At 41.6% G+C, this 23,943-nt stretch overlaps 1 protein-coding gene across 1 annotated transcript in view; it reads right to left on the bottom strand.

Moving 5' to 3' along the window:
- The window catches only part of DOCK2 (dedicator of cytokinesis 2), a 413,845-nt gene that overhangs the window by 297,622 nt on the left and 92,280 nt on the right, over window positions 1-23,943 (bottom strand). Inside the window, exon 23 of the mRNA XM_053907087.1 lies at window positions 8,101-8,209. Coding sequence (XP_053763062.1) covers window positions 8,101-8,209 — 109 coding nt within the window. The remainder of the gene's footprint in view (window positions 1-8,100; window positions 8,210-23,943) is intronic.

Below are 23,943 nucleotides of genomic sequence, written 5' to 3'. Positions count from 1 at the left end.
TTAAGACCAAAGTGAGAGGACAGAAACAGAAATAGAACCCTCAGCAAGTTGAGAAAGCCAAGACCTCAGTGCCGGCAGCAAGTTATTGGCTTTCAAGGGCTGCATATTGTTCCAGGGCTTTGAAGTGATGCTGTAGAATTGCAGTCACCAGAAGTTTACACTGACACACATAAACACTTCAGCTATTAGGAAGGAGAAGTTGGACAGGGCTGGAACAAGGACTGTTTCAGAAGGAGCCAATCTTCCCAGCTTCTCAGCTCTGGGCTGGCAATAAAGTAAAACAAACTAAGTAGCTGTCGCCCTGAGACTCAGAGGGTGTTATCAACTCAACTGGAGAGTATCAAACTTCCATCTGATCCAGGCGGCCTCACAGAGAAGCAGCAGGCCTGTGGTTTCCTTTTCCAAGGAGGGCAGCTCATCTCTGACCCAGGAAGTTTGCAGCACTGGCCGCAGGGCTCCTGTCCGTAGTTCTCCCTTTCACATGGCTCTTACACACATGAATGGAGTAATAGCAGGTGGGTGCAGCAGGGGCAACCACCAAGCTCCCCCAGAAGGCAGAACAGCTCAGCCATAAGATCCTCTGGAGACCTCCATTTGTTGCATGTTTCTAAAGCCTGGAAACCAGAAACAGCTTGGCATTCTAGACCCACTGGCCTCTTGGGAACTATGTTACTTTGTTGGCATAATTTGCACTCCCATTAATACTACTATTATACATAAAATAATATTGCCGTGTTGTTACTTTTATTCCATAGTATATATTCCTGTATTGCATATAATATTTAAGAAAAACATATACAGACAAGTTTATGTGAATGTATATAAATGTATATAACAGTCTTAAAATAACAACCATTACTAGAAACTTTAAATGCGTTAAATACTTTACATGCATGATCTCATTGCACTTTACAACTACTCTAGGAATAGTACTGTCATCCCATTTTACCAGTGAGTAAACTATGGCAGAGAGAGGTTAAATAATTTGCCAGAAGCCACACAGCTACCATGCAGCATAGAAAGAATATGTACCTGATTCTGTCCAGCTGACCAGTGTGTTTTGCTACCACTCACCCTGCTGTAAGGAAAGGCTTCCATGTTAGAAGATGAGGAGGTTTTGATGGGGGAGAGAAGGATGATTTGGGAAAGGAAGCAGAGAACCTTCCCCTTTTTATAAGGATAATTTTTGAAAAGAAGTTACAGTTTTCCTGACATCTCCTCAGTGAAGAGTCTTCCTCACCACATATATCAGGGGTTGTAAGAACAGAGACCAGGAAAACATTTGCCAACTTAATAATTAGCTTACCATGTGGCACCAAGTGGTCTTCTAGATTAATCACGAACTCTGGACCCCTCTCAAAGGCTATCAAAGGCTAGTATCAGCCTCAAGAAGACAGCCAGGTCCAAACCAAACAGTAGTGGTTTCACTGACCCAGAGAGAAGTCATGGGAGGTCACTTGAGATGATTATTATCCAGATGGACTTCTCTAGAATTGATAATTCTGGGCTGCTAGGAAACAGCAAGTATTTAAAAATAACAACAAAAATCAAAACCAAAGAGCTACACTCCCTCAAAATCAATGTGGATTTTCTTTTTGAGTGTTTCCTCCAAATGGAGGAAGATTGAACTGCACCAATGCCAGTAGACAGAATTTTAGCCAAAAAGAGCACACCTTGCAGTGATGCAAGATCATACGAGAGCACTGGACCTCTTCCTCACTCAAGAACACAGACAGTATTTCCAACCCACCAATATTCAGTCCTTTAATTTTTGCCAAGCAATGGATGGTTAAGGTCCGTGGAAACTGGACAATGTCACAGAAATTCACCACAGCATGACCACAAGAAGACAGCTTCCCTAGAGATGCAGAGCTGTCCCTAAGGAAAGTACATGCAGCTCTCTCAGGACAGTCAGCCTCCTCACCAATATTTCAGGGAAAGAGAAGGAAATAGGGACCAACACATTCCAGAATACATGAGTCTCCATGCTTTCCATAATGCAACATTATGCTGGCCCCCAAAGCTTGGTGGGAACAGGGGAGTTCAGTGTTTACAAATGGCTGGCTGAAGAGTGAGATTGTCTGAGTCAAGTCCCTGTGGACCACTTTTATCTGTGTGGCCTTGGGGAAGTTAACTCTGTGTTCTAGTTTCCTCACCAGGAGAATGGAGGAATAAAGTTACCTAACTTAGAAGCCGATGTGAAGATTAAATATTAGTTATCCATATTACTACAACAGCCTCACTGGAACAAAATTTCATCCTCCCCACCACTGAATCCATTGTCCTCAAATATTACGCGTAAGTATGGGATATACAATTGGGAAGGGACAAGTTAAATAATAAGTCTTGTTTCTCCTACTTTGGGAATTTAGCCTACAGCTGTAGGCCACTTCACAAGAATGGACCACTTTCTTCCCTTAGTTCAGGCATTTGAACATTTTACACTAATAAACAATGAAAAGAGAGGAAAGAAAAATGTATTCTTAATTAGCTTGCCTTCGTGTCTGTGGACCAAACATCTATCCATCTTTACTATTGTTTACTGTCGCTTACTGCTTATCTACTTGGCATTTTGCAGGAAGACTTGGGTCTTTCATGAAACTATGCTTTGTTCGGTGGTGATTAGGAACTCAAACTCTGAACTTACACAGTCTGGATTCAAATCCCAGACCTGCCCCTTCTTAGTTGTGGTTAAGTTATTCAACCTCACTAAGACTCCATTTCCTCATCTGTAAAGTAGAGATAAGAAGAGTATTTGCCTACTAAGGTTGTTGCTATAAAAATCAAATGAGCTAACAATATATGTAAAGCTCTCAGCTTAGTATGTGATACATAATAAATGTGAAAATACAAAACAGTGGAAGCTTGTATTCACTCTTTCATTCATTTAGCCAAAAGAATATTCGAGTACCTACTAAGTGGCAGCTGCTGGTTCAGATACTGGGGATACAAAAGACAGAGCTACCCTGCCCTTTGGACACTCTAGTGGCATTATTAGTATGCAGGACAATCATAGTTGCCACGGGAGAGTACCATTCAATATGAGCTGTTCATTTATTTTCACTTGCACCATCAAATTGGAGCATTATGATGAATCCTGGACCTGAAGGAGAATGGAACAAATGGGTCTACATAATGTCAACAAATGCCCTTTCCTCATAGTTAAGCTATATCCAATTCACTAGTGTCTGATTTTGATCCTCTCCACCTACCATCAGTTTTATCAACAGTGCTCACAAGGCTGGCACACATAGGGACTTGTAAGCTTATGGCCTGTTACTGAAAACACATGGAGCAGTGCCTGGGTGGCTCAGTCAGTTAAGCACCCGACTTTGGCTCAAGTCATGATCTCGTGGTCCAGGGGTTCGAGCCCTGCGTTGGGCTCTTCTTGTAACAGCTCAGAGCCTGGAGCCTGCTTCAGATTATGTGCCTCCCTCTCTCTCTCTCTCTGCACCTCCCCTGCTCATGCTCTGTTTCTCTCTGTCTCTCTCAAAAATAAATATTAAAAAAAAAAGAAAATACATGGAAACTCCCATCCTAATCCATGCCTTGTGGTAGAGAAAACATTAACTTTGGAATCAAGAGACGTGGGAAGATTCAAATCCTAGCTCCACCACTGTGGCTAGGTATAATTTGGGATGAATTATTTAACTTTATGAGCCTCCTGTGGACACCAAAGACAGTGATTCCTTGCAGATCTCTGGCAGGATGAAAAACACTGTGTGTGAAGAGCCCAGCTTCATGCCTGGCACATGGTAGGTACTCCATCAAAGGAAGGTATTTTTAATGATCTTCTACCTTCTTTGAATGGCTGGTTTTAAATTCTCCATAGTTTAGGGTTAGCTGCTGCCATGCCAACTCTGAACAATAAGGAAAACTACAGGAAGCAATTCACAAAAGCCAGATGAGTCTTAGAAATGAGAAATAACTTGATTAGGTCCCAGAACCCACAATGAACAAAGCTGAGATTGAACCAGACCTGCTCTATGCTAAATTAAAGCGGACTTGAATGACAGCTTCCACCATAAGCCGCTATTTGTCTGGAAGTGTAAAGTTGGAACCAGGAATGGTACTCCTTGGCATTCTCACTCTACCCTCTCACTCAAAATTTATGGAAGCCACTACTAATCGATCACAGAACTCTTTCCCACCATACCCCATGCAGGCTTGGAATCAGGACTCCAGCCATCCTTGTACTATTTGTCATTTCTTTCTTTCCTATAGAGTCAGTTCATGTGGGTTTATTCTACCTGAAATTTATATCTATGTTTCTTGATCTAGCTGAATAACCAAATGTCCTAAAACTGTTCAGCTTCATATGACAAGGTGAGGAATATAAATATCCCCTTCCACTCCAGGAAAATGCTCCAAAATCTTCTGTTTTATGGTGAGGTATAAATGGCTAAAAACAATCCATTTAAATTGAAATGTGTAATAGGCTCTATATTTCTTGCTTTATATATATTACTTTATTTAATCCTCTTAACATTTCCTCTAAATTAGACATTAGGCCTTCCATTTTATAAAAGAATAAACAGAGGCCCGAAATTCCACCCAGGTCTCTCTGGCATGAAATCCAAAACTCTTTCTCCTGTGGCAAATGTCAAAGTCCAAGAAGATTCTTTATATGGAGTTTGTTAACATTAAGTAAACTTGACCCCTCTCCCCTCATTAGCCCACACTTCCCATCCTAAAACAGCATTAAATCTTCAAAGGTTACTGCCTTCCATATTTATATATGGCTACATACTTCTTTGATAACTTTTCAATAGCCATAGAAATATGTTAGAAATTGTCATTGATTTTATGTAAATCCTGGAAGCTATATTTGACCCTTAGAGCAAATTAAAAAAGAGATGAAGCCCCTTTTGATGGCTCTGGGGTGGAAACCCATGAGGAGAAACCAGCATAACCTGGCCCAAATCCTGGGGGAAATAAGGCATTTCTTTTTTTTAGTGTTTTTAGTGTTTATTTATTTATTTTGAGGGAGAGAAAGATAAAGAGCATGTGTGCACTTGTTGGGGAGAGGCAGAGAGAGAGGAGCTGTCAATGCAGAGCCCTATGCAGGGCTCAATCTCACAAACCATGAGATGAGATCTGAGCCAAAATCAAGAGTTGGACACTTAATAGACTGAGCCACCTAGGTGCCCCAAATAAGGCATTTCTAACATAACTTCCCAGACAGTAAGAACTTAGATAAAAAGACTTATGCCCAGACCATAATAATCACATTAGTTCCTTGCATTTGCATAGGATTTTATAATCTGCTCTTTCATAGCTGGTGTTTTTTGATCCTCACACAGTGAGGTCTTACAGATGAGGAAACAGACAGTGAGAGGTTAAATGACCAGCATAAAATCATACAGCTGAGCAGGAACACTCTTGTTGACCCACGTCTCCTCAGTGCCATAGATACTTGCTGGTTCCTCTTTGCTTTGTAGCTTCCTTTCTTTCTCCTCCTTTCTTTCTGCCTCCTCTTTGTTCCTTCCCCCAAGATACACGTAGTTCATCACTGGAAAATAGGTGCTGACATTAGGAGTGGCTCCATGATAGCTGACTCCCTGTGTCTTTATCAAGGCCAGTGGTCTATTTCCTGGCACCTCTACTTTCTGGGGCATCTGCTCCTTTCTCTCCCCAAACAACTGGCTTCCTTCATTTGTCCATCACTTCTGCTTCCTCATACTTTAGCTTCCTTACAGCTATGTCCACCCTGACTCGATGCTATAGCCTCTCTTATTGCAACCAGTCAAACCCAGCCCTCAGGAAACATCCTAACACTGTGTGGCCTCCCACTGGGAGCTCGGCTGCTTCTAATATGTTATAGGCGGGGTGACAGGCTCCAGTTCTTATCACATTTCTTTATGCTGCCCCCTGCTCTTGTTATCCTCTTTTTTGTAAAATGACGGAGGTTTGAAAAATCATGAGGGAAGGGGCGCCTGGGTGGCTCAGTCGGTTGGGCGTCCGACTTCAACTCAGGTCACGATCTCATGATCTATGAGTTCGAGCCCCGCGTCGGGCTCTGGGCTGATGGCTCAGAGCCTGGAGCCTGCTTCCGATTCTGTGTCTCCCTCTCTCTCTGCCCCTCCCCCATTCATGCTCTGTCTCTCTCTGTCTCAAAAAATAAATAAACATTAAAAATTAAAAAAAAAAATCATGAGGGAAGACTTAAAAAAAAAAACAGCAAAAGGGAAGGGAAGGTAAAAACTCTAAGACTCATCTCCAGTCATATCCTCAGTAGGTGCTAAAGGTATAGCGTAAAGAACAGTGTAATGGAGCAGCTCAGAGCATGGTCTTCAGAGCCAGGCAGGAGGAGATCTGAACACCAGCCATACCCCTGACTACCATGGAGCCTGAGGAAGTGGTATCGACTCTGAGCTTCAGTTTCCACATCTATGACATAGAGATTTTCACACTTATCCCAGGAGTCATTCATTCAACAGGTATTTATTAAGCACCAACTATGTACTAGGACTGTTCAGGTACTAAGGATACACTGGTGAACTAGACTAGACAAAGCCTCCCACTATACACACACGCACATGCGTGTGCATGCGTGCGCACACACACACACACACACACACACACACAGTTCCCTAACATCTGTTCAATCAAAATATGTCATTAGCAGAGTGATTCCTGAACTTTGGTTGACACCAGTGAGCTATTTAAACTCCCATTTGCCCTGGTCACACTCCATACTGATGAAATTAGATTGTCTGGTGGTGGTAACTAGGCATCAGAATTTATTAAAGATCCCCAAGACTCCTGGGTGGCTCAGTCAGTTAAGCATCTGACTCTTGGTTTCAGCTCAGGTCATGATATCTAACTGTTTCATGAGTTCAAGCCCCATGTCAGGCTCTGTACTGTCAGCATGGAGCTTGTTTGGGATTCTCTCTCCCCCTCTCTCTCTCTGCCCCTCCTCCATTCAAGCAATCTCTCTCAAATAAATAAATAAATAAATAAATAAATAAATAAATAAATAAACAAATAAACAAATATTAAAAAATAATTTAAAGATCTCCAAGACATTCGAATGTGCAAAGTTTGGAACCTGTGCATTAGCAGTGGATACTCCCTAGACAGATGTTTGCCTCTGACTCCTCACCTGCATTCTAGCTGGACACTAGTACCTCATTCGTTCTAGCCAGAGGCTGGGTGATCCCAGTCAGAGTCATAGCAGATATTTATATTAGCAACCAAAAGGATAACTCTGATTAAAAGTAGGAGAAGAAGTCATCTATGTTAACTCACTGGTTCAGACAAATGTGTTTGCTTCTTATTCATATGACATGAGGCAGCCCCTCCTGAGCACTTATGTGTCAATTTTGTGAAAGTTATGAAGTCTCCTTGAAACAGCCTCTTCATTCAGCTTCTCTGCTGCTAAACTCTTTCTCAAACTTAGGGGTAGGTCTCAAGGTTTCTCAAAGATTTACAGAGTTTGGGGGCACCTGGTTGGCTCAGTCGGTTAAGCATCCAACTTCAGCTCAGGTCATGATCTCATGGCTCTTGGGTTCAAGCCCCGTGTTGGGCTCTGTGTTGTCAGCTCAGAGCCTAGAGCCAGCTTCAGATTCTGTCTCTGTCTCTCTCCATCCCTCCCTGTACACTGCCTGTCTCTCTCTCTCTCAAAAATAAAAAAAAAAAAACATTAAAAAAAAAAAAGATTGACAGAGTTTGTAGAACCATCAATTGGAGGACCTCTCTCTCCAAAGTGTCTCCTATTTATTGGGGAGACTCTAACCCACAAAGGGGATCTGAGCTTATGGAGCTGAGAATCAAAAGTAGAGGAATTTCAGAGACTGCCACCTGTCCCCATTACAAATGGATCAAGGTCAACCTATTACCTTCCAGGTAGCAAAAGCTTCAGAATTATTAAAAAAAAAAAAGAGGCACTGTTACTTTCACAGCAACAAACAATAAATACACTTTCTCCTGCCCTGAGGAGCCCTTTGGTGTCCATGATCCTTGTGCCATGTGGCCAGCCCAGGCCTTCAGTTAACACAGGGCTACACGCTCAAGCAAAAGTAGACATTATCTCAGCATGCTGTTATTTACCAGATGACCAAGGGAAAAGAGATTTTTTTTTTTGTAGTGTAAACCAACCTGCAAAAGGATGGTTGTTTTATACTGACTTTTCATCAGGTTGTTGATGGATTCAAAGAGCCGTCTCATGGATTCTTCAAACTCCATCTGTTCTTTGCCTTCGTAAAGCCTGAAAGAAGACACATCTGGGTCATTTCTCAAGCCTGCAGGCAATACCTGTGAAAGTGTATGCCAGCCACAAACTTCATTTGAAATTAAGAGACAGGGGTGGGAGACAGGGACTTCAGCGTGAGGGTGCTGAGTCAGCAGGCTTTGCATGCATAATTCACTCCTGGGAAAACCTCTGTCCACACCCAGAACAGATACCCTCCCCCTGACTCCCATCTGTTTTTTAAACCCTGAAAAACTTCAAGGGAATGAAACTCATCCAAGCTGAGGGGACATTAATAATTTCACCCTCTGCAAGAATCAGAAGGGAGACTGTGGTCCCCAGAGTAATCCCCAAATTGTCTGGGAAGCATCAAGGAGAAATATTTTCAAGTATACCGCCCTTCCAATTAGCCATTGCCTGGTTGTCAGATAAATACACATGTGACTGTTCCATGTCAGGGGCCACCGTTTCTCTGGCCCTCTAATTTCAGGATTGTGCATGTCACTAGTGGAAGCCTCTTGTTCCTCTGATTACAAAGGCCCTACATTGTTATCGTAAAAATGCAAACATAATAGAACTGCATTGCTTATAAAGTGAGATCCTACCTCAAGATTAGGGATTGTTAACATTTGGACGGTTATTCTTGCAGAGATTTTCAAGGCCCACATGAATATACACATGTAACTTTTCATAGAAACCATCCCTTCAGGGGCGCCTGGGTGGCGCAGTCGGTTAAGCGTCTGACTTCAGCCAGGTCACGATCTCGCGGTCCGTGAGTTCGAGCCCCGCGTCAGGCTCTGGGCTGATGGCTCGGAGCCTGGAGCCTGTTTCCGATTCTGTGTCTCCCTCTCTCTCTGCCCCTCCCCCGTTCATGCTCTGTCTCTCTCTGTCCCAAAAATAAATTAAAAAACGTTGAAAAAAAAATTAAAAAAAAAAAAAAAAAAAAAAAAAGAAACCATCCCTTCATATAAAATCAGTCTCCAGGCTCCTGCAGCTTATGGCCCTCTTGGTCTAGCCTGGAGTGTTGTTCAGCCCAAGGCCTCTCCAGACAAAGCTTTATCGCCAACCGTGAAAAATCTGCAGCCTGATCTGTGGCGTCCTGCATGAAATACAGAGGAGAGTGCTCTTGTCTCCAGTTCAGATAAAGAGCATCTCCTGTCACTGCCCTACACAGTCAGACACCAGTCGCTGTGGCTGTGGGAAAGGTGCTTTCCTTAGATAAAGTGCTGACACACTTAATGGGTTTGTTTGCTCCATCAACCACAGGAAGGGTGGTCCATCAAGTGCTGTCTCCGCTAAATTCTCACCCATCCCTTTACCTCTTTTCTTTCTGCTTATCTTCTACTTTTTTTCCTCTGTTTTTAAGCATGTGTCTGCTTCTCTGCTTGTGAGTATTATTTACTTTCTGTCTCTCTGGGTCACTATGTTTATCTCTGCTTTTCTGTCTGACTCTCTCTCGCGTGCGCTCGCTCTCTCTCTCTCTCTCTCTCTCGCTGTGTGTGTGTGCGTGTGTGTTAGTCACTCTCTGCCTCTCTTCTTTTTTTTCCTAACTAACAGCTCCCTAAAGCCCTCCTGAAGTAAGAAGTTTAAGGGAAATCCAGTACTGAATGTTCCAATCAATTATAAGGACCTGGAAATTGCTACTGACTTTCTGGGTATCTAGTTCAAGGTCATAGAGCCAAGGCCGTGAGAGGAGCCAGGAGTCCTGAAGCAGCTCTCTCCCTCTCCCTCCTCTTCTTTAAACTACTCACTCCTGAATCTTCTTGTCCTACTAGCACAGAGATGTCTGCCATAGAAGTATATGTTTTAGATTCAGTCAGCTCTGGGTTTACAATCTCCACCTTGCCCTGTACTAAAGACCTTTATCAATAACAGCAAACATTACAGTGCACTACTCTGCCCCAGACACTGGCTGCATACATATTAAATCATTTACCCTCCTAACCATACCATGACGTGGGCCCTATCATTATCCCCATTTTACAGATCAATGAAACTCAAGCAATATGCCGAAGGACTCCATGCCTGGGAGTGTTAGAGTCAGAGTTCACACTTGGCCATCCGGCTCTTGGCCCACTATCTCAATCAGTTTGGACAACAGTTTGCTCTATGCTTGACTGCCCCTCTTCATTCCCTCAAGCCCTGGTTTCTCATCTACAAGACGTAGGCCGTAACAGCACTGTGTCCAAAGACTGTGAGGAGACCAGCTCACGTGTGAAGTGCTAGGATATGCCTTGTGCCAGCGAATGTTAGCTGTTGTCTTGTTGTTAATTTTAGGAGTATTACTATCATTCCTGCTTCAGAGATAAGGACACAGAAAACTCTCAAGAGATTGAAACTTGCCCAAATCCCATCAAAGTACAAACTATGGGACCAGATCTGGTAGAGAGGAAGGCAGGATCCTAATTCAAGTGGTGGTTTTACTTTTTGTCCAAAGCTAAGCTAATGAATGGTCCATCCCCCAAGGCTTTTGCCTGGAAATCTGTTTCTCTTTCCACTAGCCAGACCTGCCTTAAAATGTCTAATAAACAATCTCACAATCCATATTATGGTCTATAGTGTTTCTGACCTACATTTAACACTCAGACATGACTCCCCATGGCAGAGTTGTCATTATTTATATACAGATGGACTTTCTCTGTAAGGCATACTTATTAGCCTATTTGCATGGGGCTGGAGACAGTTGGGTTTCCTACCAGGTCATCTTCTTGGGAACCACCTGTGAGCCTATAAGAGTGGCCTCCAGCAGCTTTTTCTACTGGTTGACCCTGCCCACCCCCACCTTCTATAACTGAATGGTCTCTCGGTAGTGCTCTCTCTGGAATTTGTTTTGTTTTATTTTTAACACAGAAACATAAAAATGGGCTTTGTAGGGAATCATCCTAATGGCAGTACTCCAGGGGGATGTTCCTGAACTCTTGATGAAGAGATCCCTAAGGCTGTCCTGGTTCCCAAACTCTCTATTGTTTTTTTTATTTGTTTTGTTTTGTTTTAACTCTTTTTGGATTGTCTGAGCTGCACAAATATCCTTCTAATAAATTCCTTTTTTTTCTTAGACTACCTCTGGTTGGATTTGTTGCAACCCTGTCTGGTCAGAACTCTGCAGGGTGAGACTGGTTTCTTGCTGCTGCCGTCTGGAATTCTGAAACAAGAGCTGAGGGGAAGGCCAGTGGGCCCCTAGTCCGTGCTTCCCATTGTACAAAAGAAGAAACGGGGGAGCCAAAATGAGCAAGTGACTTGGCTTCACTGCCATCTTTTAAAAGTCATTTGACTGAGGTGGGAAAGAAAAGAGACATTCAGGCTATGAGACCAGGTGAGGACTATGTACCCAACCTTAAACTTTGTAAGAACATGAATTTAGTTTCCACCACCAAGAAAAATCTGATTTGCTCCAGGTCACACTGTGGCAGAACTCAGCGTTCTTCTCCTTCTGCACTCTGAGAATCTAACCCAGGAGAGCAGATAACACAGATCCCACGAGGCCAAGATCAGGGGCATCTGCCTCAGTGGGAATCCAAGCTGCTCCCTGTTATTCATGTCACAAGTTCAGTACCTAAACACCACACTCTGGTCCAGAGAAGAAAAAATATTCTACACCTACCTAAGTTTCATCAAAGATTAAAAAAAAAATTCTATGGGGAAATGGCTTGCATTTAACAGTGACTACATCATTAAGTAAAATTGTTGCAGTCTTATTTACCAATCGTGTGTGTGTGTGTGTGTGTGTGTGTGTGTGTGTGTGTGTGTGTGTGTGAATTGTTAAGCCTAGAGTTTTACTTGGTAGAAATAGGAAAAAGAGTTGGAGGAAAATGACTGAAGATGAGAAGAAGTGACCCACACAGCTACTTAGTGCAAAGGGCTTTGCTATCTAGCCAGACTTCTCCATATAATGGCTATGTGGCCTTAGAATCTTCTCCTTCCTTACTGGCAAGATGGGAGATAGAATGCTCACTCAAAGGATTATTTTGAGGTGAGAAAAAATGAGATGATGCCTTTCAAGTGTTTAATATTATAGCTGGCACCTAATAAGTGTTAAGTAAATATCAGCTACTATTCTTACTGTTGTTGTTGGTTCCCAAGCACAGAGGTGATCATACTGGGAAACTCTGATCTGAGCATGCATAAATAAAAGGAATATATCCAGGAAGGAGCAACTAAGGCAAATAAAATACACAAGGGTTTAGATTACACGGAAGAAATAAATTGATGATGGAGGGCCTTCAGCAACGTGGGGCCTCTCCTGAGAAGCTGGAAAAGAAAAAAAAAAGCCTCATCTATCTGCAAGGCTTTAAGCATGGCCTTGAAGTCAAGGGCACGGCAGATGTAGTTTCAAGGTCCTTTTTTAGCACTTGGTCTCTGTTATAGCTTCAGGAGGGAAACATTTTTTTTGGCTTCAGAAGGCCCAGAAAGATGCTTCTGAAAGCAGCTGATCATGCCAGGGAAGGAATTACTGAAGGGCCCGAAGGCCCTGACCACAAGGAAACTGGAACAACCTGCAAGGCACTGTTCTGGGGCATGTGAGCCCAACCACGGCAAGCACTGGGCTCCCAGGGCTTGGATAAATATAGCGATGCTCTGCTTGCATGTGATTCATTAAGGAGACACTGTGCACAGCTGAGCACTCGCTAAATGCAAATGGGGCCCCATATGGTGTGTACGATGCTTTGCACCACCTCTTCCAGCAGGTACATAAAGTCTCAGCTAAAATGGAGATCCCAACCTCAGGCCAGCAGCCCGGGGGGGTGGGGGGGGGGGCAGAATCTAACCAAGGAATCCCCAGGCTTGGAAAGGCAGCAGGAAGATTCACTTTGGAATCCAGGGGCGGAGGGTTTCCTGGCACACCAGCCCCATTTCATTTCCTAAGCCTTAGCCACTTCCATCTCCTCTGAGCCACATTCACAGGCACCCTCCTGATTTCTTCCCTGCCTTTTTAAGGCAAGATAGAAATTTAGGTAAGACTGTGTGGGTTCCAAACTCTGCTCTGACACTTACCAGTTGGGTGACTTTGGCTAAGTTTCTTAACCTCTCTAAGCCTCAATTTTCTCATTAGTAAAGGATATTAGCCCCATAAGGTGGTCCTACAATCAAATAATACATGCAAAGGAATTAGCACGGTTCCTAGCATATAGTAAACACTAAATAAATGCTAGCATTGTTAGCATTTTCTTACAGATCTACCCATTTTTGCTTCCTAAGCATTAACAAAAAAATCAGCATCTTCATAAAGACTAAGATAATTTATTGAGCACCTACTGCGTGCCAGGCACTGCAGTGGAAATAAACATGAGTAAGAGCCAGTCCCCATCCACCCCCCCACCCTCCAAGAAATCACAAGGCAGGCCAGCAGGTAAATTATGTATTGCTACATAGTAGAAACACTGGACAATAAAAGTTTAACATTATTATTGAGTGTGTCCTAAGGGTCAGGCACTGTGCTAAATTCTCCACATGGATAAGCTCATTTGGTACAGACTATTATTATTTACATTTTACATACGAGAAAAGGCAAAGAAATTAAAGAGGCCTGACCCAGGGGAATGGACGGGCAGAGGAGGGAACAAGGGCTCTGGTGGACACTGACCAGAGTTACGGCCTACCTGGGGGCACCTCTCTGCCCTCAGCAGCCCCCTTCCCTGGCCATCCCCAAGGCCTATCCGCCTCTCCTTCCCTCCTCCCCAGCAGTCCCATCAGTGTCCTGTAGGATTAGACCTGGGCCCAGGTTTCCATGGTTTTCCTCACCTGGTCAAATCTTTGCCTAAATTTGCTCTTGGCAAGACACATACTCGACTCATTTCACAAGTGCCTGGGAGCAAGTCCAGATTAATTGAAAGGTTTTTAAAGTGAAAAATCTATTTTAAATGTCTCTGTGATCTTACATGGAAAGAAGCAAAATTACTCAACAATAAGGCTGTGCTACACCATTCTGCTACTGTGCCACACAAGTCAAGATACTTGTATACTCCCAAATATGAGGCCAGTCACTGGAGGAATACTACAGGAGGGAGGCCACTTATTCAGTGAATTTCCTTAGATGAATGGCATGCACTCCACACAATGTGAAATCAGACTCTGACGGCATCTGAGCCCTCGCTGTGGGAATACTTCATTCTTAACCATCACTACTTGTCTGTTTTCTCCATTAGAGTATAAGCTCCACACTGCCAGAGCCAAGGCTATCTCGGTCTAACTAGCAATAGGCCTGGACCATCAAAAATGAGTTACAAACAAAGGCATCAACTAATGAGAAAGTATCAAATGAATGAACTTCAAACACCTTCAGTGCAGCTGTACAGAAATGTCTTATGAATCATGCTGTTAGCTTAACTAATCATGCTGTTAGTTCTAGCAGTGCCTGAACTAGATGGTACTGATAGTCATCTTCAGCTATGCAGCCTTATTTCTATTACCTTTACTACTAAGACGACGACTACTATTACGAGCTGCTACTTACTAAGCACTTGCTATGTACCTGGTACTACGCTAACTGCACAAGGTCACCCAACTTGTAAAAGGCAGAGTCAGAATTTAAGCCCGAGTGTGTCTGGCTCCAAATTTCACTCTTAACCACTAGGCAAGTCTGCCTCCAGAGAATAGAGCAAAGTAAGAGCCAATTGCCAGGAACTGGAACAAGTCAGAGTGAGTACAAAAGCATCATTTGCCCAGGGAGTGATGTTACAGGACTGTCCAGGGAAGCTAAGCGGCTGGCTCTCACCTTTTTCTGTTCAAGCTCTAAATCCAAGGTGACTTAGCTGGTTTTCCTATCCTCGAGCCAATAATTCGCTCTATTAGAGTAGGTGTAAATTAGTGACTTTACAAAAAGAACCATTAAGCCATTCGGGGTTTCAGAAGAGTGATTAGTTGGAAAAATCACAACATTCTACGACCAAACCTCCCTGCCTCTCTGTCTCACTCTCTCCTCTCTCTGTCTCCTTCTCTCTCTCTCTCCCCTCACTCTCATTCTCTCCACCCACCTCTCCCTCTCCTCTCTCTCTTTCACACACACACACACACACACACACACACACACACACACACCCTACTCCAACCTGGGATGCAGAATAACTGTAGTGAAGCCAGTGGCTGAGTCTGTCTGAAAATCATCCTTGCATTTATTGATCCTACTTACAGAAAGAAACACTTGAGTGCACTCAGCAGGCACATTTAAGTCAAAGCAAGGAGGCTGGAAAAGGATTCATGAATGAGAAGGCTCCCCTCCTGATTCACCTCTGCTCTGTGTGGTCCTTGTCACCACCCCAACCCCTTCCCCTATCACCAAGGTCTACAGACCCAAAATGAATCCAAAATTGCAGATTAAGACAAGGAATTTTGGTCCAATGAGTCTAGAGTGAGGTGTCCAGCCCAACAGTGGCCAGAGAAATTCTCTTTTGAAGGGTAACAACTTTGAAACATAAGGCATTATGCCCTTAAAAGAGAAAGAGTAGAGCCACATCTGAAAGAAAATATGCAAGGAAGGGCTAGTGTAACTACAATGTTGCCTATGTGGATGGCCAAGTAGCCTGGCCGCCAGAGAGAACTCCATGCAGACTTCATTTAATGCATGAAACAGTGGACAGACAGGGCTCAGACAAGTTCGTGGTGCCAATCCTTTTGTCAATGACAAAACTATTTCTCCTTGAGCTGTTATTTTTTCCGAAGTCTGACATTTGAGGAGGGATCACCCCTTAGGGCAAACTGTAAAGAAGTTTCAGTAAACAGTCTTCCTCTTATAAATCACCCCAGGGAAGAATGATTTGCAGATGAGAGAACAAAAGACAAACTCAACATGTGGAGAATCCTGTTTTGAAAAATGTCTAGGATGAACACACAAAAATTAATGCAATCACTGAAGAAAAACTGCCTCAGGTGGAAGCGTAAACAGCCTAAATAAAAAAATAAAAGTTAACAATACAGAAGGAATGAAAGAAAACAATCCATCCAAAATATTCACTTTACTTTAAAATATGGCAACCCTGTGCAATAAATTAATAGTAAGTAGGTAATAAGATGCAGGCAAAAGCCTTGAAAAGGACTCTAAGTTATGAATAGAGTATGATGGGTGCCCCAGCCATCCTTCATTCTACTGAGAGGAGCTGCAGCCTTTATGTAATTTGGCAAGAAGAACTAAGTTGCATAATTCTGCACTTAAGTAAATTTCTCTATTAGCATGAAAAATAATCTTCAGGGTTTTTCCCCTCAATATAATTAGAAATTGAGTGTTCCCAAAACAATGCTCCTAAACAGAAATAGAAATACACACACACACACACACACACACACACACACACATGCACACACTCTCCCTCCCACTGCACCCCCCCCTTCCATGTTTCCAAGACATATAGAGAAAAATATAGATTGCATCATTTAATTGAAAGAGAAACTAATAATCTGCAGAGGCCTTCCAGAATTTTCTCTTTAGGCCAAGTTGGTCTAAAAGTTTGGGTACCAAAAAGAAATTAGGTTTTGGCTGCCTCTCTGACCATTTCTTCCTTCAGTTTTTTAATGACCTAGGAAGTGTCCATAATATCTTAAGTGATAACAGAAAAAATTAAGTTGCAGAATGATTATACACGTACACACCCTTAGTAAAAATCTGGAAATCTACACATAAGTTGATAATATTGTTATCTCTCGGAAAAAAGATTGTGTATGTCAACAGTCTCCTTACACACTTTTATGTTAAATAATTTTTAAACAAGTAAATATTATATTTAATTTTCAAAAGAGATATCTACTCTCCCTTTGAGTGAATGTTTCTTGCCTTCCACCTCCTTTCTACAACAATCTTTTCCCCCCAAGTCTTTCTTGAATTTTCTCATTCTTACCATGGGAAGTAGGGCTGGAGCCCAGGGATTTAATTCAAGGTCATACAACTGGAGGCAGTTTTCCATTTACAATTACAGAATCAAAGTACTGATTTTTCACCTACTTCCTAGTTCCTGGCATGGACTGCAACTAGAGAGACAATTGCCCAAGTAATGTCAAGTTATTGTTACTCTAAACTGTGGTCATGCCAGGAGCATCTGAACGTTGTCCTTTCAGTCTTATGGCTTCCTGAGAAGGATAATGAACTCTAGGTTTCTGCTCAGTTCTACTGAGAGCCTTGACATTTGGTATGTGGAGTTAAATAGAATTTTTAACAATTTTCCTTACTAATGGTGCTGGGTTTTAAAATGCATATGCACTAAATCTCTTTGTTTTGAAATCTGGGAACACCTGAGGAAGTGTTGAGTTCAAATGTGTTAAGGTTTACATTACTGAGGACCTCATTTGAGTAGTATTATGGCTGAGAGTGTGGCCAGACACCAGCAGCGAGCAGTGTGACAGAAAGCAGTGTCTGGGTCTGAGAACGAGTTCTAAACCAGACTCCAGCATTGGTGTGTGTTGTGACCATTAGCAGGTTACTTGGCTCTGGGCGCTGGTTCCATCATCAACAAGTGGACTACGTTACCACTGAGGGAAGCCTCCAGCATCTTTCACTAGCTTCTATGGTCAGAGAGTCAGATAGGGCATGCCGATTATCTAAGAACCAAGCCTACTCACTCTGCAGAGTTCACCAGCATGGCAAATGGCCCCAAGGACACCCAAGTCAGAGCCTGGGGTAGGTAGTGATGGGTCTTTGTGGATCTCTTCACCTGCCAGCTGTCATTTAGTCATCAAGTCCCATTAATTCCACCTCCCAAAGCCATTTTTTTCCCAGCTCTACTGAGATGTAATTGACATGTAACATTGGGTAAGTTTAAGGTGTAAACCATAATGATTTGATACATATATTTATTGAGAAATGATTGCCACAATTATAGGTGACACATCTATCACCTCATATAATTACAATTTTGTGGGTATGTGTGTATGTGTGTGTGTGTGTGTGTGTGTGGTAAGAACATTCTAGATCTACTTTCTTAACAACTTTCAGATATATAACATGGTATTGTTAATTGCAGTCACCAAAGCCATTTGCTACCCTCCATTGTCCTTATCACCAGCTTCACTGGGGTCCCCATCACTTTTCACCTGTAGCGGTTTCTGAACCCACCTACCTTCCTTCAGTTGTACCCCCCGTTTCAATCCATTTCTACAAAATGGCCAGAGGGAGCATTTTAAAAACAAAAGTGATCATACCATTGTCTGTCCAAAATCCTATACTAGCTCCCTGTTTTCCTCAGGATAATGTCCAGATGCCATGGCCTGACCTTCAAGGACTTTGAGATCTACCCCTTCCTATCTCTCAAGGTGACCTCCTACTACACTATCCATCTGTCACTGAATTCCAGCCACCTTGGCCTTTCCACAGCTCAATTGAGTCAAGCTCCCTACTATGTTGGGTACCTCCTTCCAGCTTTATTTTCACCAATTACACTCTCATCCTCTTCACCTGCCACCTCCTACTCATCATTCAGGTCACAGCTTAGATGGCACTCCCTCCAGGATATCACCTTGACCTCATGAGAGATCTGACCTTCTTATCCCATGCTTTTAGGGCACCTCACTTCCCCTTAACTTCACAGGCACCCACAAGACTATCTGCTTAATGACTCCTTTCCCAGCTAGACTATAAAATCCCATGAAGACCAGGCTTGAGTCCATCCAATTCATTGTCATATTTCTAGTGCCAAGCACAGTGGCCTACTGGCTACTTGATAAATATATCTCGGATAAACACTTGATCGCCAATGCATACAAAACTTCTACCACTAGACAAATATTTCAACTAGATAGAAACATTCATTATCAACTCAAAGGCTTAAAAAGAGGAACAATGTTGGGGCCCAGCGTGCATGAAACAGGTGTGTAATGTGTCAGTGCTGAATATAAGTAAGAACAGATGCTAAGTGAAAGGTCTTTCACAAGCTGTGGACCCTAAGGGAAAATTCGGGAACAATGTCGAGAGACACTGTGTCACAAAAAGCCATTTACCGTCTCTAGATTTTCAGATGCTGAGATGACCTGTGACTTAGTTAGAACAGCCACTGTGGTATGTATTTAGGTGTCAATCTTTATTTCTGGTATAAATGCCTTGATAGCACAGTGATTGGAAAATAGTAGGAGCTCAACAAATACACATGTCTTTTTGAGATCATATGTGAAAGACAAAATACATGGGCAATGTATCTGAAGAGATTTGACTTAGTTTGGGAATCTTAGGTGACCGGGAGGAGACAGTAAGAGAAAACTGGAGGGGAAGAAGAGGGAAGGGCATTCCACTCCCAGGAAAGCAAGCATACAGGTCCTGTAGCAGAAGGGAGTCACGTGGGTGAGAGTGACTGAATGAAGACCCCTGAATCTGGGGTGGAGGAAATCTGGGTTAAGTCTGGTGAAAGGAGACAGGTGGGTAGCAGGAGTAAGACCCATAGACCCTCACAGGCCACGTGAAGTTTTGTCTTCATCCTCAAAGCAATGAGAAGAAATTAGAAGACTTCAAGAAGAGGAACACCCAGATCAGATTTGAACTGGGGAAGATCATTCTAACTGCAGTAAGTTTAAAGGTTTCCATTTCTGAGCAGTGTGGTGGATAAAAATGTCCTGGAAAATGACTACCAAAGCCAAATTTTCTTTTCTTTTGTTTTGTTTTAAATCTTTTCTTTTTTAAAAATGTTTATTTATTTTTGAGAGAGAGAGAGAGAGTGAGAGCACATGCAAGGGAGGGGCAGAGAAAGAGGGGAACAGAGAATCCAAAGAGGACTCTGTTCTGACAGCAGACAGCCCGATGCACAGCTTGAACTCAGGAACCATGAGATCATGACCTGAGCCAAAGCCAGATGCCTAGCCGCCTGAGCCACTCAGGTACCCTTAAAGGTGGATTTTCAAAATGAATGGGAAAACGTCAGGAAAGTAAAGAAACCATAGAGGAGAAACACAAAGCAAAAGGGGAAATCTGGATACTTAGAGAGCAATAAAGCCAGCTTCTGCCCCCAAGGCATTTGTTCAACCTTTGTGTCCTTAAATTTTTATTTAGGTGGCTGCTTGGGGAATAGAAAGAATGAGATCAATTTGAGGCGCTGCTTGTTGGAGACCCTTGCATAAAGCTGGTATCCCAAACTGTTATGCCTTCTTACAAAAAACAAACAAACAAACAAACAAAACAAAACAAAAAAAAAATCTATTGCATGAAAGGGAACAATAGAAAACTACCTGCTCCTTGGTGCTGGATGGAAAAGGACAACACATTTCCATTGAGTTTCTTAAGCATGAGTCAGTCCTCACCTGGATTTTGTTTTGTGCGTGTTTTTGTTTTTGTTTTCCCATACTCATGTTCCTTGCTTGGTTCCACAAACAGAAATTTTAACTTGAAAAGGTTTCTGCTTGTTAGCATCCCTGTTTTCTTTAGAGCAAAATAAAAACTTCATTTCAAGACTAAAAATATATAACAATTTATAAAGTTCTAAAGAAATTTAGCTTTAAAAGGGGCGCCTGGGTGGCTCAGTCTGTTAAGCGTCTGACTTTAGCTCAGGTCATGATCTCACAGTTTGTGAGTTCGAGCCCCGTGTCGGGCTCTGTGCTGACAGCTCAGAGCCTGGAACCTGCTTCGAATTTTTTGTCTCCTTCTTTCTCTGCCCCTCCCCCACTTGTGCTCTCTCAAAACTAAATAAATGTAAAAAAAATTTTTTTTAAAGACATTTAGCTTTCAAAAATAATGATAACAACAAAATGTCCAGGAATCATGGTCACCCAAAACAGAAACAGTGGAATCAGACCCACAAAGACTCACTCAATTATACAGCAGAGAATCTAAAATCTTATATTTAATATGCTTCACAATAGAAAAAGGATGCTTTAAAATATGACCAAGAAATAAAAACTATAAAAGTGAAAAATTATATTTGAATAAGAACTAAATGGAATCTTCAAAAATACTTCAATAATTAAAATTCAAAACTCAGTGAGTTAAATTGAGTAATAGACATAGCTAAAGAGAGAAATCAGTTAGCTAAAAAACAGATTCAAAGAAATTACCCAGAATGAACGCCCAAAAACAAAAAATATAGAAAATATGAGATATGGAAACATGGAGAAAAAGAGGTCTAACATACTTCAGTTGACATTTCAGAAAGGTAATAGAATATATGGGGGAAACACAAATATCAAAAGAGAATAATGAGTGAGAGTTTTTTATAATTGGTATTAAAAATCAAACTTCAGATTCAGGAAAATGAACTTCTAGATGTATAAAATAAGCCCACTCTTAAGTAAATCATAGCAAAAGTGCAGACTATACAAGACAGGGAAGTGATCTTAAAAGCCACCACAGAAAAGAGACCAGAATGCCTATAAAGGAGCAACAGTAAGACTGACAGTTAACCTTAGCAGCTGATCACACTAAAAAAAAAAAAAAAAAAAAAGCTAGAAGCTTATACCCAAGAAAATTTCCTTCCAACTTTCAGAATAAAATAAGAGTAATTAAAATTGAGAGAATTTACAAATAAAATTTGCTAAGGTTAATTATAAAAGATTTACTTCAGGAAGAAGGAAAACAAAATACAGAAGGTCAAAGATGACAGAAGTTATAGCCTTTTTAAAATTGTGCTAAAAAACATATAAAATGTACCATTTTAACCATTTTTAGTGTACAGTACAGAAGTGTTGATGAAATTTTATTGGAAAAAACATATAAATAGATACTGTTTAAAATTATAATAATGTGTAATTTATGGAGTATCCAAAAGCCAAACTAAAATACTGCACAATCCTAGTGTAATATTTAAGAGGGAAGTGACAGTATCTTCTAAAATTCTTCTATTATTCAGGGGGACTGTAAAGATATTAACTTGAGATTTTATTACGTTAAATATGTATGATAGAATACCTAAGTAGCCAAAGTAGCCACTAATAAAATTGAATATAAAATGTAACTTTCACGGGCATCTGGGTGGCTCTGCTGGCTGAGCATCTGACTATTGATTTCAGCTCAGGTCATGATCCCAGGATCGTGGGATCAAGCCCCACGTCAAGCTCCATGCTGAGCATGGAGACTACTTAAGATCCTCCCTCTCTCTCTCTCTATCTCTCTCTATCTCTCTCTCTCTCTCTCTCTCTCTCTCTCTCTCTCTCTCTCTCCCCACTCCTGCCCCTCCCCTGCTCACACACATGCTCACTGTCTCTCTAAAAAAATAAAAATGTAAAAAAGTTACATTTAAAAAAATGTAACTTTCATATTAGTAAAGGGGAAAAAGCAAGTGAGAAAATTGAAAAACAATTTAAAAGGAGGAAAGAAAAAAGAAAAAAACGATAGAAAAATCAGAATGGTGGGGAGGATTCCCAGCTAAGATGGTAGAAATAAATTCAAAACATTAGTGATTGCAAATAAAATCTAATACTGCATTATGGTGAATATTGTAATCAAACTACTAATACGGAGGGACTTCCTAAAACCAATAACAAGGCATCTAATATTTTTAAACCAATACATAATATATGTCACTATTGTTATTTAACACTGACCCAGAATCCTAGCCAATGCAGTCAGATAAGGAGAAAAAGAACTAGGATTAGAAGGGGAGAAACAAAACTTTCCATATTGACAGAATATTTTAACTACTTAGGAAATTCGAAAGACTCCATAGCAAATAGATTATATGGAAGCAGCCAGACCATTATAGTAACACAGTAATGCAGGTGTGAGATGATGAGAACTTTGTTTAGGAAGTTGGCAGTGAAAATGGAAAGATGTGTATGAATCTGAAAGACATTTAGGAAGGAAAGGTAGAAACTCAAACGCAGACTATGTGGGAAGAAACAAAAAATAAGTTGTCAGGAAAATCTTAATCTTTTTTTGACTTGTGCAGCATGCTGGATCATCGATCAGTGTGACGAGGGACATCATGACTTTGGTTCTGGATATGCTAACTTTGACTTGCCTTTGAGGAGGCAAGCAGGTAAATGGACACACAGATGTGGAACTCAGCGAAAGGTCAGGCTGCATTTCCGCATAGCAGAAATCTGCAGAGCAGGGGGAGCTAAAGCACTGGATTTGAATTCATTCACCTAAGAAGAGGGAGCTGAGTAAAAAGAAGGAACAGGCCAATCTTTACGACTTCCAAAGAGTCTGAGAAGTATGAGGAATATGAAAAGAGTTCTGTGTTATAGATGCAAAGATAAAAAAGTGTTTTGGAAGAGAGAGGTCAGCAGTAATAAAATGCCCGGGCTCATGCTATTTGGGATATCCTTAATTGTTGACATAATAGCATTATCATCTGTGGCTTATTCACAAAATATATTTGATTACGGTCAAGCTCTTCATTGTTACCGCCCCTATGGTACTCAAGACCAGTGACTCTTCTCTCCTCCTAGAATACCCATCTGATAGAAACTCAGGACGTGATGATTAATGATATGACTTAGCCCAGCAAATTGTGATTTGGAAGAACATCCTTCTGAGAAGAAGTTCACCTGTGCATGAGTATGAGTCTCTACAGAGCACACTCTGATGATCAAACTGAATGACTTTGACAGTAGCCACTACTTTGGGTAATATGGGTCTTTACATTATCTCTAATACATTAACAGAGAATTGAGAAGTGACTATAATCATATATTTAAAAAAAAACACTGTCCAAAATTTCAAACCAAAAATTCATGGTGGCTGAAACGTATATGGCTTCAAAAAATTGTAAATGTTGTGATCATAAGACAATGATGCTTAGCAAAGTTGAGAGAGTGCAGGAGAAACCAAAGGGACTCTGCAGTGATTTGAGGAGCACAGACTATGTCTGTTCCTAATCTAATTAGAGAGTGGGCAGTTCCTATCACGTGTG

The sequence above is a fragment of the Panthera pardus genome, unplaced genomic scaffold (assembly GCF_024362965.1).
Source record: "Panthera pardus isolate Hobbes unplaced genomic scaffold, ASM2436296v1 HiC_scaffold_2, whole genome shotgun sequence".
In the NCBI taxonomy this organism is placed as follows: Eukaryota; Metazoa; Chordata; class Mammalia; order Carnivora; family Felidae; genus Panthera; species Panthera pardus.
Note: the sequence above shows the minus strand (reverse complement) of the source record. Positions and strands in the feature narration are given on the sequence as shown.